We start from the raw sequence: 15,344 nt of genomic DNA on the forward strand, positions 1-15,344 counted from the left end.
AGAAAACAAACACAGATGTGTTTGGCTGGGACCGGGAGGGAGAAAGTGGCCCCCTTCCCCCGCCCGCGCGCTCCCCCGGGCGTGAGGCTCTCCGGGCGGCGCGGGCCGCGGGCGAGGCTGACAGTCCCCGGCGGCCCCTCCTCCCCCACGGGGTGCGCGCCTGGCCCGGCCCAGCCCCCTCTCCGGGGTTTCCCCGGGCGCTCTCCTCGCTTTCTCTTTGTCTCTGCTGTTCTTTCTCGGGCTCCCGGGTTCCCACCCGCCTGTGCTCTCCCTCTCGGGCGTCCCGGGCCGGTTCCCTTTAACTTTCTTCTTTCCCGGGGTGAAAACTTTGCTCGGAGCTGGCGGCAGCTCGCGGACGTTATTGGCCGGCGCCCCGCCCGGCGGCCCCGCCCCCCGCCCCCGCGCTCCCCTCCGCCCCTCACTCCCAGCGCGAGTGGCGGCGGCGGCGGCGGAGCCTTCGGGGGCGAGCGCGCGTGTGTGTGAGTGCGCGCCGGCCAGCGTGAGTGTGTGCGCCCCGGGCGCGGGCAGGGCAGCACTCCGAACTCGGCGGGAGCGGCGGGAGCCGGGCGGCCGCGTAGTCACTCGGGCGAGAGAGGCGGCGGCGGGGCCGGGGCCGGGGCTGGGGCAGCGGCGGCCGCGCCGGGCATGGAGCTGGCAAGCCCGCGCTGAGGCGGGACGCTCCTGCTAGCAGCGAGCGAGAGGCTCTCCGGCGACCAGCGCGCGGGCTCCCCGGAGGGGCCAGGAAAACTTTTCTTTCTCTTTTGCCCCCTCCAGAGGTAAAGTCCCGAACGCGGACTTTCCGGCGGGGACGCGATCGGGGGGCATCTGAGAGGGACCCCAGGCTGCGAGACGAAGGGGCGCGGGCCGTGCGGAGTCGGGGTCCCCCAGCTCTCCTGCGCCCGAAACTTGGGGTGCGAGGGGGGCTGGCCGCGGACGGGGAGACCGGCTCAGGCATGCCCCTCGGGCGGCGTGGGGGCGGCGGTGGCGGGGAAGCAGAGCGTTCTCCCGCCGGGCGGGGAAGAAGGGGCGCGAGCGGTGCGGACTTGGAGGGCCCCGGCTTCGCCGCCCGCGGGACTTTGGGGGAGAGAGGCGGGCAGTCGGCTGCGGGGTGGGTGCCCAAGAAGCCGGGCGTTCTCCCGCATCCCCGCTCGCCACCACGCCGAGAGCTGGAGGGCGCGGGGCGGGCTGGCTGAGCGCAGCTCCCTTCTCTCCGCAGGCGCCTTCTGCGGCAGGCGGACAGATCCTCGGCGCGGCAGGGCCGGGGCAAGCTGGACGCAGCATGATGCGCGCAGTGTGGGAGGCGCTGGCGGCGCTGGCGGCGGTGGCGTGCCTGGTGGGCGCGGTGCGCGGCGGGCCCGGGCTCAGCATGTTCGCGGGCCAGGCGGCGCAGCCCGACCCCTGCTCGGACGAGAACGGCCACCCGCGCCGCTGCATCCCGGACTTTGTCAATGCGGCCTTCGGCAAGGACGTGCGCGTGTCCAGCACCTGCGGCCGGCCCCCGGCGCGCTACTGCGTGGTGAGCGAGCGCGGCGAGGAGCGGCTGCGCTCGTGCCACCTCTGCAACGCGTCCGACCCCAAGAAGGCGCACCCGCCCGCCTTCCTCACCGACCTCAACAACCCGCACAACCTGACGTGCTGGCAGTCCGAGAACTACCTGCAGTTCCCGCACAACGTCACGCTCACACTGTCCCTCGGCAAGAAGTTCGAAGTGACGTACGTGAGCCTGCAGTTCTGCTCGCCGCGGCCCGAGTCCATGGCCATCTACAAGTCCATGGACTACGGGCGCACGTGGGTGCCCTTCCAGTTCTACTCCACGCAGTGCCGCAAGATGTACAACCGGCCGCACCGCGCGCCCATCACCAAGCAGAACGAGCAGGAGGCCGTGTGCACCGACTCGCACACCGACATGCGTCCGCTCTCGGGCGGCCTCATCGCCTTCAGCACGCTGGACGGGCGGCCCTCGGCGCACGACTTCGACAACTCGCCCGTGCTGCAGGACTGGGTCACGGCCACAGACATCCGCGTGGCCTTCAGCCGCCTGCACACGTTCGGCGACGAGAACGAGGACGACTCGGAGCTGGCGCGCGACTCGTACTTCTACGCGGTGTCCGACCTGCAGGTGGGCGGTCGGTGCAAGTGCAACGGCCACGCGGCCCGCTGCGTGCGCGACCGCGACGACAGCCTGGTGTGCGACTGCAGGCACAACACGGCCGGCCCGGAGTGCGACCGCTGCAAGCCCTTCCACTACGACCGGCCCTGGCAGCGCGCCACGGCCCGCGAAGCCAACGAGTGCGTGGGTGAGTGGGGTGCGGCGGCGGAGCCGGCGGCGGGTGGGGCCGCGGGCGGGAGCTGCTGGGCCTCGCAGCGGAGAGTTCATAGGAGCGCGGGTCGCGGGAACGGCGGGAGGCGCGTTCGCGGATGCCCGGGACCCGGGAGGGCTCAGAGCAGGTCCACTCGCTCGCGTGGCGCTCATGGTGGACGCCCGAATTTGCGCCCAGTGCTCTCTGCGAAGCCAAGAAGCAGCAGGAGAAATGTTCCCGGGAGGGGGTTTGGCAGAACATTTGCAGATAGGTCTCCGCTAACCCTGGATCCAAACGCAAACATTCATTGCCTTCCCCCTCGTTGGGTTGGACGCTGGGATTCACCTGCACCCACCCCCCTTTCCCAAGGCTGCAGCTGGGCTCGCGGTTGGGGACCCCGGCCCAGTTCCCGGGAAGTTCCAACTCCACACCTACAAATCCCTTGGGAGATGGCAAAGAACTATTTGCAATTTGGGGTCAGTTCGGTACCCGACGAGTATCACTCCTGCCCTCCATTTGTCTTTTCATGATTTGAAACTATTTTTGTCTCTCTTTTGAACAGCGTGTTTGTGTTAGCAAAAGAAGAAAGATGTGATTTCAATTAATTACTATCTGCTGATTACAACGGAGCGTTCAGTAATTATTTTAAACGAATTCAATTCTGGTCTAAAAAAGTATACCAGATTTTTTTTATTAGCTTCAGGCTTTGGTGAAATTAAACAGTTTTGAATTAACTAAGGGTCCAGCTTCTCGCTTTTTAAATAGGGTTTCATTTCCTGAAAGAGAAATCTGACAAAACCGGGTGAATACGGCTGGGTCAGAAATGAAGCTAAAAAAGGATACGTTCTGCTTCTGAATTGGACGACTTTGCTGCTGCAGAAGCTCTCAGAAATCAGTTTCTCCCCATAAAAAAAAAAAAAAGAAAAAGAAAAAGGGTGAGGGGAGGTAGCAAGACTACACCTTACTTTTTCAGTATGGGAAGTAAAGCTCCAAAGCCCACATTTATTTGAGCGAAAATTATTTAGTCTGTAAATGTCCCATTTGGTGTGCATCCTTTATGAACGTACAGATTTTTCCTCTCCATCTCCCCATCTCAAACAGCCAGTGTGAGGCTCTTCAATTGCTTTGCCCCTCTTAGGCACATATCAAAGTTTGCTGGTCCCCACAAACACACGTTTTGAGGTCTGGTTCTGATTAATTGTGTCATGTTGTTGTCGAATAGTTTGTGCCTCATGACTGTGGATGCAGAGTTTTGAGCAAGGGAATGGAAAACATGTCTTGGAGGGCCGGATCGCCGCAGAGGCCCAGTCAGGCGTCCTGGTCTGAAGACGCCGGGCCTCCCGCCTCCTGTTGCAAGGGAGGCCTCCATTTTTACACTCGTGTCCCGCTCTTGCAGACATAATTGTTTGTCCCCTTTCTTTTAAGGATCAGAACTAGTTTCCAGTCTGAAGACACTTTTCAAGATTTCGCAGAGAGAGAGAGAGTGTAGTTACACTCCGACTTAGTAGTCTTCTAGAATAAAATTCCTTTGATCTGCTCAGTTCCCTCGGAAATGTTGGTTTTTCCCATCTCTTCTTTTCCCCCTCCTTCCTCTTTTCTTTTCTTCCCTTTGTGCGTAAAAGCCCTTTATTGACATTTAAAGGGATTCCCAGGGTTTTGCTATCAGTTTTAGTTTGTATGTGCATATGAAAGATAACTTTGTCTTGTCACCAGCAGGGTCTAATTGGACAAATGCAAGTGAATACATTTAGGCGAATAAACTTGATGTGGTGGTGAAATTTCTCTGGCTTGAAGATTTGCCTTAGCGTTGGTATTGTTCAGATTCACCACCCACCCCCAGGTCTTGCTGTCAGTTTGGATGTGGACACGTAACCTGCGTTTGTTATAATGATGGTCATGCACTTGAAATAATCTCTATAGTTTGGGATTTTGTCTCTTGACCAAAGCACTAACTATGCACACAAATTGGATTGACCTTTTTTTTATTGGCTAAATTGAGCAATCAACATATTAACGAATGTAATTAGTAACCGTTTTTGTTCAAAAAGTTTAATTAGGCTTAATAAGTACATAATCTACATGACAAATGATTGGCTAACAATATTTTTCTGGGTTTTACTGAAGTTATTTTAATTCCCAGTAGTTAAAGTATCTTTAAATCTTGCCAATTATTCAGTCATCTCATAAAAGCAAAGCCAATTCAACTATGTTAAAGTTATTTATAGTTTCCTTTTTGAATAGATGTTCTGATACCTTGTAGATATAGCTGGGAACATCAGATTGAAGTTCCCATAAAGTCTTAATTGAAGTCTTAGTGATTTTCCCATCATTCTGTAAAAGAGAAAGACAGCAAGGACAATTTAGGGGTGATTTACAATTAAAGGTTGAGCTTTTTATGAAAAGGCCCTGTAGTGGAGATATGTGAATGAATTAGTACTTGACAGGTGTTCTGAGATACTAAAGGGCACTGTGTTAGGAAAAAGCATTAATAAATCCTTCAAAAGTAACTTTGGACTATCAGAGACTCAGATTTTCCTCCCAACATAATCTCTTCTTGTGAATTTCACACTGTTGACATATAAAGTCAAGCTACCCAGAGTATTTACAACTACGGCAAAGTCAAGAAGTATATATTTTTTAATTCCCATAATCAGTCTTAATAACAATGAGCCTATTACTGTGCTGTTTGGTCTCTGCTTTTATAAAATAATGATACGTGATTTATAATAAATTGAAATGGTACCCTTCCCTAGGTTAACCCTGTGCCCCACCCTCCCGCAAAGAAAACCCCCTAAAATTTACCAATTTACCAATATTATCATTTGACTGAACAGTCCTTCGACATAGGGCCATGGTCCTTATAGATGACTAAGAAATGCACATATCCTATATGTTTTCTTTGGTCCAGTTTTCTTTTCGGTGTTGTTTCGAGGTCAAGCTCTCTATGGAATAAAATGTGAACGTTCGTAAAGCCCAGTTATACTTTAAATGCAATTTTGGATTTCTTCCGGGGGGGGAAAAACAACCCTCTAAACAATATGAAAGACAAGACGATGTATAACGTTACGGCCTTGACGGCTCTCAGTGGAATAACTAAATACTTTCTTCCGCCCATATGTATCAGCAGTGTTCACATGCTTTTATACACATGTGCATCCACATTCATTGTGTAAAGAAGTACCCATGCATGGTGGGGGTGTGTGTACATTCAAGGCAAAATGCATGAACAGTTTTAAACCACCTGGGTTGCTAGGCCCCTTTCCCCCTCCCTGCCCTTCCCTTTTTTCAAAAGAGCATCTGAAGACCATATTGTGTTTCATAAATTATTGACATCAGTTTTAATCATTGTCCCCCTGACGTCGGAGCTGTGTTAGTATTTAGTGCCTGACGAAGCATGCTGTTTAATCTTACTGTGGAGTTGTCAGCATGAGCCCCTGCCTGGCTTGTGACAGGTCGAGCTTATGAAAACTTGTTTTGCGACTCACTCTATGGCTTTGCATTGCTCAGCTGTAACCCAAAACCCACACAAAAGGTGTCTCTGCAAGATGAGCACCGTGCTGGGTTGGCCTCTTATGGTCATAGGTACCTGCAACATAATGCTTGTAATTGTTTAAATGTGGCTGTGGGTTGGGGGTCAGGGGGATGTCCTCATGCTGTCAATAGCTCTGGTGCTTGGGTCCACCCTCATTCATCCCTGGCAAGAGAGGGAGGTTATATTGGAGGTGTTGCCATGAGAAATCCAATGCCCCACTAAAGATTCTTGCAAAAATCAGAAAGCTGAAATTATTTGCTGCTTAGTTCAGAGCCTGGCACATAGCTATAGATGAGTGAATGTTTTTAATAGTCATAATAATTATTATGATTATTGTCATTATGATGATTAACCCTGGAGGACTTACTCTTTGCCAAGCACTCACATTAATTTAGACATTTAATCACCGTGACTATGCTAATAATAGGGACTGTAATTGTACTTCTTTTAGAGATGAGGAAACCATGGCCTAGAGACATTAGATGGTTTACCCTAAGTCACATAGCTACTGGGTGGTGAAGCTGGGACTCCAGCCTGACGTTTGTGCTTTGTTTTGTTGTATCCACTGTGCTGCTTTTCCATAGAATGAATGGATGGGTGGATGGAAGAATGGATGAATGAATGAATGGCAGTGATATATCCATGTGTAGGAGAAAAGCTGGAACAACCTATTGCTTCTTGCTAGAACTGGGCGTGGTTCCCTGGTTGTGTTGCATTATGTATTTTACATCATATTATTATATTTTATTATATTCGTACATACTTAACATGAAGTTGTATATAAGAAGTTTTCTTTTATCTTAGCCATCAGGCCTGCTGGGAGCTGGGAGTTGGGACTATGAATTAAGGGGGTTTAGATACTTTCCTGGGGGTTCTTGGCGTCCACAGGTGTTGCTTTCTTGGCCAAGTCTTTCTTGATTTCAGGGCCTGTGGTCTCTTTCGAAGGTGGCGAAGGTGAGCTGTGGGTAGTCAGAACCCCTCTTTAAGAAGGCCTTCCTCCAGCCTGGCCAACATGGTGAAACCCCGTCTCTACTAAAGATACAAAAAATTAGCTGGGCATAGTGGCGGGTGCCTGTAATCCCAGCTACTAGGGAGGCTGAGGCAGGAGAATCGCTTGAACCTGGGAGGCGGAGGTTGCAGTGAGCCGAGATCACGCCACTGTACTCCAGCCCTAGTGACAGAGTGACACTCTGTCTCCAAAAAAAAAGAAGGCCTTCTCTTTTCACCCTAGTGTTCACTATCCCTTTGCTTCACCGGAACGTATTGAAAAAATCCAGAAAGTGGCTGAAACTATTGTTGACAAAGAGAGGAGGTGGATGGGGGATGGTATGTCCCGGCCACTGGTGTGGTGCTGCTAGGTACAGTTGACATAAGTCAGCAGCACAGGGCTGTCATTCATCTCTACTGGCCCCATGGCAGCTGGAGTGAGGTTCTCTGCTGGGGTCCTCTTTAGCACCTGGTGATCAGGAACCTCGAGGCAAGGAGGCCGTCCACCCAGAGCAGGGAGGCAGGTTCGTCAGGGGAAACCTTCTGGGGTGGGTCTGCGTGTTTCCAGGCTCTGCCGTGCTCTCTATTAGCCCTGCCCAGTTTTCTCTCTGACCTCCTCCTCCTGTAGAAAAATGAGATCCTCAGAAAACTATTTGAGACTTTATGTCCAGAGTAAATATTGGAAAGGCAGTGGGTTGAAATTCAGATGTTCCCTGGAAGGAATCCCCTCATTTTCTGCTCACAGCTGGTGTCGATATTTCCTTCTTGAGATGAGTTGTACTTTTCATTAAGTAAATTTTTTGTCTTGGGATTAAACCAACATTGTATTCTTAATAGACTTTTATGTTTACACTTCAAAAGTCCAGTGGATTGTTACTCGTGTTATCTTGATGGCTTCTACAGTGTCTGCAATGCACACTGCCTTTACCAAAATAAATGGCTCTCTAGGGAACTAACTGGATTATAAAACAGCCTTATCTGTGGATGCACAAATACGGATATTTTGTGAGCCAATGTTTTTTTTTTCATCCTTTCAGAAGGTGTTAATCATACCTGGGGTTTCTGTAGTGCCTTTCATTATAGGGAGACGGGAGGTCTCGGAGGGCTTTTGAAATGCTCAGGACTTAAGCCTAATACTTGTAGAGCAGGCCCACAGCATTTTGCCTGTCGTCTGGAAGCCCTTGTGGTCTCTGCAGGCTCAGAAGGCATGGTGTTGGTCTGGGTGGCCTGGGAGCTGTGGACTTTAAAACGTCTGTCCATGGTAGTTGTGGGGTTGCATCCTGAAGACAGACCACAAACTCCTATTGAGTGCCAGGCATTGTCCTAGGTGCTTTATATGTGCTTTGTTTCAATTAATCAGATTGCCACAAGGAACGGAAGCTTTTCAAAGACAGATGTCCTGGCCATCAAAGGGCAGCTTTTACACAAACGGGACTAAGTGTGGATAAGTCTGCAGGGCACGTCTCGGCTTATTCTGTGACACTGTTGCATGCAGAGAGAGCAGGGGGTATCAGGAGCGTTTGCTTGGAAGACTGATCACATAAAAGCCGTGTCCTATTATAGCCAACTCGGAGGGACGGTTGTTCTGAATAGTACTTGAAAGAAGTGAGCTGCCTGGGCCAGTCCTGTAGATACAGACGTTCACCTCAAAGCTATCTGCTCTCATGAGGTTTGACTTGCGTAGCACAACTTAGTGAGCTCAGTATTGCATTCCTGTCTCCTTACTCCAAAAATGGATTTCTGTTGTAAACTAAGAAGTAGATTTTAATTTGCCTTTTAAAAGTTATATCATTGGCCAGGCGCGGTGGCTCATGCCTGTAATCGCAGCACTTGGGGAGGTTGAGGCGGGCAGATCATGAGGTCAGGAGATGGAGACCATCCTGGCCAACATGGTGAAACCCCGTGTCTACTAAAAATACAAAAATTAGCTGGGCGTGGTGGTGTGTGCCTGTAATCCCAGCTACTTGGGAGGCCAAGGCAGGAGAATTGCTTGAACCAGGGACTCGGAGGTTGCGATGAGCTGAGATTGCCCCACTGCACTCTAGCCTGGCAACAGAGCGAAACTCTGTCTCAAAAAAAAAAAGAAAAAGTTACATAATTTATGTGAATTTCCCCCCACATCAAAAGGCCTTGGCTAGGTGTGTATTCAGCCTCAAATACATTATTTTGTGCCAGTTCTCCCCTCTGATGGAGAGAAGGGACTGTGGCCATGTGATTGATGAGATACAGAATGTCTCCGATCAGACCCTTTTCTTTTTCTCCCAGAGCTTAAGTTCCTGCCCCAAGCACAGTTCTATCAGAGGCAGCTGCTGGCACTCAGAGCACAAAGGAAGATACTCTCCGAGGAGAAAGGGGTACCTATGGTTCAGGAGTACCGCCAAGGAATGGAAAGCTGTGCTCCGCTCTTGCCTGTGTCAGGGCCACCCCCAGCAATCCCTGGACCTTCTGTCATTGGGATTAGTGTACTAACTACAGTTAGGGTGAAATGAATTCACACTGCAGTGCATTGGTGCATGTGAAGAAGACCTAGAAGAAAGATGATTCTGTGGCTGGACGCAGTGGCTCACGCCTGTAATCCCAGCACTTTGGGAGGCTGAGGCAGCTGGATCACGAGGTCAGGAGTTCGAAACCAGTCTGGCCAACACAGTGAAACCCCTTCTCTACTAAAAATACAAAAATTAGTCAGGCGTGGTGGCACGTGCCTGTAATCCCAGCTACTTGGGAGGCTGAGGCAGGAGAATTGCTTGAACCCGAGAGGCAGAGGTTGCAGTGAGCCAAGATCACGCCACTGCACTCCAGCCTGGGTGACAGAGCAAGACTCAGAAAAAAAAGAAAAGAAAAAAAAAAAGAAAAGAGAGTTGGTTCTGTAAGTGTGGTAGACCTCCGGATTATTTAAAGGGTTCAAGTAAATTTGTTGGGTGAGACCTTTAAAAGCAGAAAGTAACACTCCAGTTCACTTCTCAACTCAGCTAGTGCCTTGCTGAGGAAGGTGCTAGAAGTCTGTCTCCCTGGAGGATTCAGGAATTGGCCTGTGTAAGGTCTCAGCTCGCTGCACACGTGGTCATATTTTAGTTGGGAACCCATCTGTGCCCCCTCCTGGCTGGTGCTATTGCTAGATTTTCTAGATTTTTCCCGCACCTTTTTCTGCCTGAAGATGAGAGATTATTGGTTGTTGTGTCCAATTTTCACACATCCCAGAGACTCCACACTTAATTGAGACGATCTGTAGGACTACAGGGACCTGTAAAGGGGCTGGCTTTAAATAACTGAGTCCTATGTAAGGAAATGAGGTAGATCTCTGAGTTTCCTGAGGGCCTGTATGCTGTGCTGCATTCCATATTTGAAGTCCCCAAGTGAGGGACACTTCCTGCCTGCTTGATTGCCATTGTCAGGGCTTCTGATTTCATCTGTTTCTGCTTTGGGGCGGCCGTGGTGAGTACCCAGCAAATAAATGTACCACCACTCCCGCATTCTAAAACCAGGGCAGACATTGGCAATCAACGGCAGCATGCTTTCCTCCTAAGTCCAGAAATGATCTTATAATATTAGACTCCTCAATATAACTCCTTAGGCAGAATTAGCCCATGAGATGAAAACTATCTGCCATTTTTGGTCCCCTTCTGAAGACCTTCCCCTTCCCCAACCTGCAGACAGAGAAGTACTTTGTATACATGGACATTTCTGGAGCATTTACTGTTCAGGTGACTCTGTTTGGTCTGGGCATGTAAAGAAATGTAAAGTAGACCAGGCGCGGTGGCTCACACCTGTAATCCTAGCACTTTGGGAGGTTGAGGCAGGCAGATTATTTGAGGTCGGGAGTTCGACACCAGCCTGGCCAACATGGCGAAACCTCATCTCTACTAAAAATACAAAAACAAACAAACAAAAAAAACTAGCCTGGCATGGTGGCCCACACCTGTAATCCTAACTACTCAGAGGCTGAGGCAGGAGAATCTCTTGAACCCGGGAGGCCGAGATTGCAGTGAGTTGAGATCGTGCCACTGCACTCCAGCCTGGGTGATAGAGATGGTGTCTCAAAAACAAACAAAAAAAGATTAAAAAAAAAGAAAAGAAATGTAAAGTGGATGCCCTCCCTGCAGGTGAAATATGTTTCCATCAAGGAGGCTGTGCACGTGAGAAGGTGCAGACGTGTCCACTTGCACTAACCCTGAACGGGGATAGGTGCCCCCAATGAGGCACTTTGCTGAGTGTCTGGGGTGCAGGGAGGGGCCGAGGGTCTTGAGAGGAAGAGCATTTTGGATTTGGCTCCTGTACCACGGAAGGATTGGATTTTAGTCCACATCACATTTTCCTGCTGCATTGGTTCTGTTGTAGTGTATTTGTTTTCTCCCATGCCAAGAATTTGAGAGACCATGGTTCCCTGAAAAGAGTGGTCCCCCCAGGAATGTCCGCCCCGACATTTCTGGGCAGGTCCTCCAGAACTGCCTTGGATTTTGAAACAAAAGCTTATCACTGTCCCTACGCTCGAAAGAAATTATGCCCCAACCTGGGCCAGGACCCTGGTGCCTGAGGCTTCCTGGGGCTTCTCCCACCTGAAGGTCATTCCTTCCACTCAGAACCACATCTGTGTGGTATTGAGGGACAAGGACTCATCTCCGTCACAAACCACTGCCCTCAGTGCTCTGCTTACGTTTGGGCTGGTGCAGAAAGTGCCGAACAAGAATAGTTCCAATCCCAGCATGAAAAAGAAAACACATTGTGTTTACAGATACAGAATTTGGCATCTGAAACGTGAAAGTACCTTTGGGTTGGGCGGCCCCAGGGCAGAGCTGTTGGACACGGCCCCCCCCCAGCCCCCACCCTCAGCCCTTTGGCCAGCTCGTTTTCCTCTCCCTGAAGCCAGACCTCAGAGGTGGGCAGGTCGATCTCAGCCAACTCTTTATTCCCACACCCAGCCCTGTCTCACTCTATGGCTCAGAACCGGGAGAGAATTCACGGTGAGAAAGTGCTTGGCCTTCTGAGCTGCCATGAGGAAGGAAACTGCTTCTTGCTCCAATCCACAGAAATCAATCCTTTTTTTTTTTTTTTTTTTTTGACAGAATCTCACTCTGTCATCGAGGCTGGAGTGCAATGGCACCGTGTCAGCTCACTGCAACCTCTGTTTCCTGGGTTCAAGTGATTCTTCTGTCTCAGCCTCCTGAGTAGCTGGGATTACAGGCACCCACCATCACGCCCAGCTAGTTTTTATATTTTTAGTAGAGACAGGGTTTCACCATGTTGGCCAGGCTGGTCTCGAACTCCTGACCTTAGGTGATCCACCCTCCTTGGCCTCCAAAAGTGCTGGGATTATAGGTGTGAGCCACCACACCCGGCCCAATCCTTTTTAAACCATGTTTTTGGGCAGACTTGCCATGCTGGTACCCAGAAATGCTAGAGAAGAGTGGGGCTGAACAGTCCTATTTCTTACCCCGGTTTATTGTTTGAACCAGGGGTAGAGAGGTTGTTTGTTTGTTTGTTTTAATCGAAGATGTCTGCAGAAGAAGTGAGGCATATGTAAGTGAGAATCAAGTTGCGATTTTCCTGATCGGTAGAAAGTACTTAGTTCTGGCCAGGCACAGCAGCTCACACCAGTAATCCCAGCACTTTGGGAGGCTGAGAAGGGAGGATTGCTTGAGCCTGGGAGTTTGAGATCAGACTGGGCAGCATAGCGAGACTGCTGTCTCTACAAAAATAAAAAAAGAAAGTACTTAGTTGGCTGGGCATGGTGGCTCATGCCTGTAATCCTAGCACTTCGGGAGGCCGAGGCAGGCGGATCACCTGAGGTTGGGAGTTCGAGACCAGCCGGACCAACATGGAGAAACCCCATCTCTACTAAAAATACAAAATTAGCCAGGCGTGGTGGCACATGCCTGTAATCCCAGCTACTTGGGAGGCTGAGGCAGGAGAATTACTTGAATCTGGGAGGCGGAGGTTGCAGTGAGCAGAGATCACACCATTGCATTCCAGCCTAGGCAACAAGAGCGAAACTCCATCTCAAAAAAGAAAAGAAAGAAAGTACTTAGTTACTTAGTTTTAAGTCAAGATCAGAGAGCACAACATTCTATCTACTAAAGTGTGAAATACCAAGATACATGTATTAGGGGCAATGGTGAGAGAACACCCGTCTTTGACTTCAGACTGGCTGGTTTAAATTCCAGTTCCACCAGGAGTGTGGACTTGGGTAAATTAAGCTGTCTGTGCCTTTGATGCCTTGGTGTCCTGGGGGCCCAGCTCAAGACCACCTTGATAGATTGGATAGGGTGGGGAGTGTGAGAAGCCCTGTGTTCTGCCTTGAAAGAGGGCTCAGAGGAGGGGTACAGGAAGGAGACCCAGAGGTAGGGTTCTGATCCTAGACCTTGGGATTTTATCAGCACACATTTCTATAGCCTTTATTATCACCGTGTACTATTCTAAGCCCTTTATAAGTATTGCCTCATTTAATCCTCATAGCAGCCCTATCAGGGCTTGTTTTTTTTTTTTTTCTTTTTCTTTTTTTTAAGATAGAGTCTTGCTCTGTCACCCAGGCTGGAGTGCAGTGGTACGATCTCAGCTCACTACAGCCTCCACCTCTCAGATTCAAGATATTCTCCTACCTCAGCCTCCCGAGTAGCTGAGATTACAGGCGTGCACCACCATGCCCAGCTAATTTTTGTATTTTTAGTGGAGACGGGGTTTCACCATGCTGGCCAGGCTGGTCTCGAACTCCTGACCTCAGGTGATCCACCCACCTCAGCCTCCCAAAGTGCTGGGATTACAGGGGTGAGCCACCGCGCCTGGCCTTGTTATTCTTAAGTAAACTTCTTTATTGTAGTGTAACACATGTAGAGAAAATCCCATGAATTATGTGTCCAGTGCAAAGACTATTCATGATATGCACACGCTTGTATAACCAGCACCCGCATCAAGAACATACCAGCAACCCAGAAGCTGACCTGTGCATCCACTCAGTTACCATGCCCCCTACCCACCATACATGGGTTTTGATTATTTTTGTTTATTTTTTATTTATTTTTATTTTTTATTTTTTATTTATTTTTTATTTTTTGGGACAGAGTTTCGCTCTGTCGCCCAGGCTGGAGTGCAGTGGCGTGATCTCGGCTCACTGGAAGCTCCGCCTCCCAGGTTCATGCCATTCTCCTGCCTCAGCCTCCCGAGTAGCTGGGACTACAGGCGCCCGCCACCACACCTGGCTAATTTTTTGTATTTTTAGTAGAGACGGGGTTTCACTGTGTTAGCCAGGATGGTCTCGATCTCCTGACCTTGTGATCTGCCTGCCTCAGCCTCCCAAAGTGCTGGGATTACAGGCGTGAGCCACCGTGCCCAGACGGGTTTTGATTATTTTTGAACTTGGTATAAATGGAATCATATTCTGGCTTCTTTTGCTCCATGTTACATTTGTGGTCTTCATCCACGTATAGTAGTAGTTTCTTAGTTTCCATTGCTGGCCAGTATTGTGTGATATAAATGTATCACAGGGTATTTCTCCACTCCACTTATGGCAGGCATTTGGGCTGTTCCCAGGTTTTGGCTATTAACAGTAGCACTGCTGTGACCATACTTGTCCATGTCTTTTGATGCACATCTGAATGCACTTCTGCTGGGTGTGTATCAAGAAGGGGAATTGCTGGGTCCTAGGGTTTGGGCATCTGTTCAATTTCACTTTTATTTTTAACATTTTTTGAGACAAGGTCTCTGTCACCCAGCCTCCTGTCATCCAGCTTCCTGAGCTCAGGCAATCCTCCTGCTTCAGCCTCCTGAGTAGCTGGGATCACAGGTGCACATCACCACACTTGGGTATTTAAAAAAAATTATTTGTAGAGGGTTGGGCATGGTGGATCGTGCCTATCATCCCAGCACTTTGGGAGGCTGAGGCAGGCAGATCACTTGAGGTCAGGAGTTCAAAACCAGCCTGGCCAACATGTTGAAACCCCATCTCTACTAAAAATACAAAAATTAGCCGGATATGGTGGTGCATGCCTGTAATCCTAGCTACTTGGGAAGCTGAGGCATGAGAATTGCCTGAACCTGGGAGGCAGAGGTTGCAGTGAGCCAAGATGGTGCCACTGCACTCCAGCCTGAGCAATAGAGCAAGGCTCTATCTCAAAAAAGAAAAAATTATTTGTAGAGACGGGGGTCTCACTGTGTTACCCAGGCTGGTCTTGAATTCTTGGGCTCAAGGGATCCTTCCCTCTCAGACTCCCAGGGTGCTGGGATTACAGGCGTGAGCCACCATGGCTGGCCTGTTCAGCTTTAATAGACAGTGGTTAAACTCTCTATTTAGTGGAAAGTGGTTGTACAAATTTATATCTGTATACAGTTTTACAGGCAAAGAAACTGAGGCACATGGAGGTTAGTTAAGGTGCCTGAGGTCACACAGCTAGCAGGTGGCAGAACTGGAATTGGAATCCAGGCAGTGCAGCTCTGGAGGCTTGCTTTTCACCACTGGGCCAAGTCGTCTCTTATCTTTTTTTTTTTTTTTTTTTTTTTTTTTGTAGAGACAGGGTCTCGCTCTGTCATCCAGCCTA

The 15,344-nt window shown here is 49.9% G+C and overlaps 1 protein-coding gene and 1 long non-coding RNA gene across 3 annotated transcripts in view; one reads left to right on the plus strand and one right to left on the minus strand.

Annotated features, from left to right (window-relative positions):
• The first annotated feature begins 277 nt into the window (after positions 1 to 277).
• NTN1 (netrin 1) overlaps positions 278 to 15,344 on the plus strand; it is a 219,208-nt gene continuing 204,141 nt past the window's right edge. The window contains exons 1-2 of one of the 2 annotated variants that reach the window (XM_031003171.3): positions 278 to 499; positions 1,217 to 2,297. In XM_031003171.3, the coding sequence (XP_030859031.1) occupies positions 1,280 to 2,297 (1,018 nt within the window). In that variant the 5' untranslated portion in view covers positions 278 to 499; positions 1,217 to 1,279. Of the gene's footprint in view, positions 500 to 568; positions 777 to 1,216; positions 2,298 to 15,344 lie in introns of those variants that run through there. The other variant, XM_055367486.2, reaches the window with a different exon arrangement.
• The window catches only part of LOC129528027 (uncharacterized), a 53,708-nt gene continuing 43,474 nt past the window's right edge, over positions 5,111 to 15,344 (minus strand). The window contains exon 3 of the long non-coding RNA XR_008673162.2: positions 5,111 to 5,242. This is a non-coding gene — a long non-coding RNA (uncharacterized lncRNA). The remainder of the gene's footprint in view (positions 5,243 to 15,344) is intronic.

This window comes from Gorilla gorilla, chromosome 19 (assembly GCF_029281585.2).
Source record: "Gorilla gorilla gorilla isolate KB3781 chromosome 19, NHGRI_mGorGor1-v2.1_pri, whole genome shotgun sequence".
NCBI classification, from domain to species: Eukaryota; Metazoa; Chordata; class Mammalia; order Primates; family Hominidae; genus Gorilla; species Gorilla gorilla.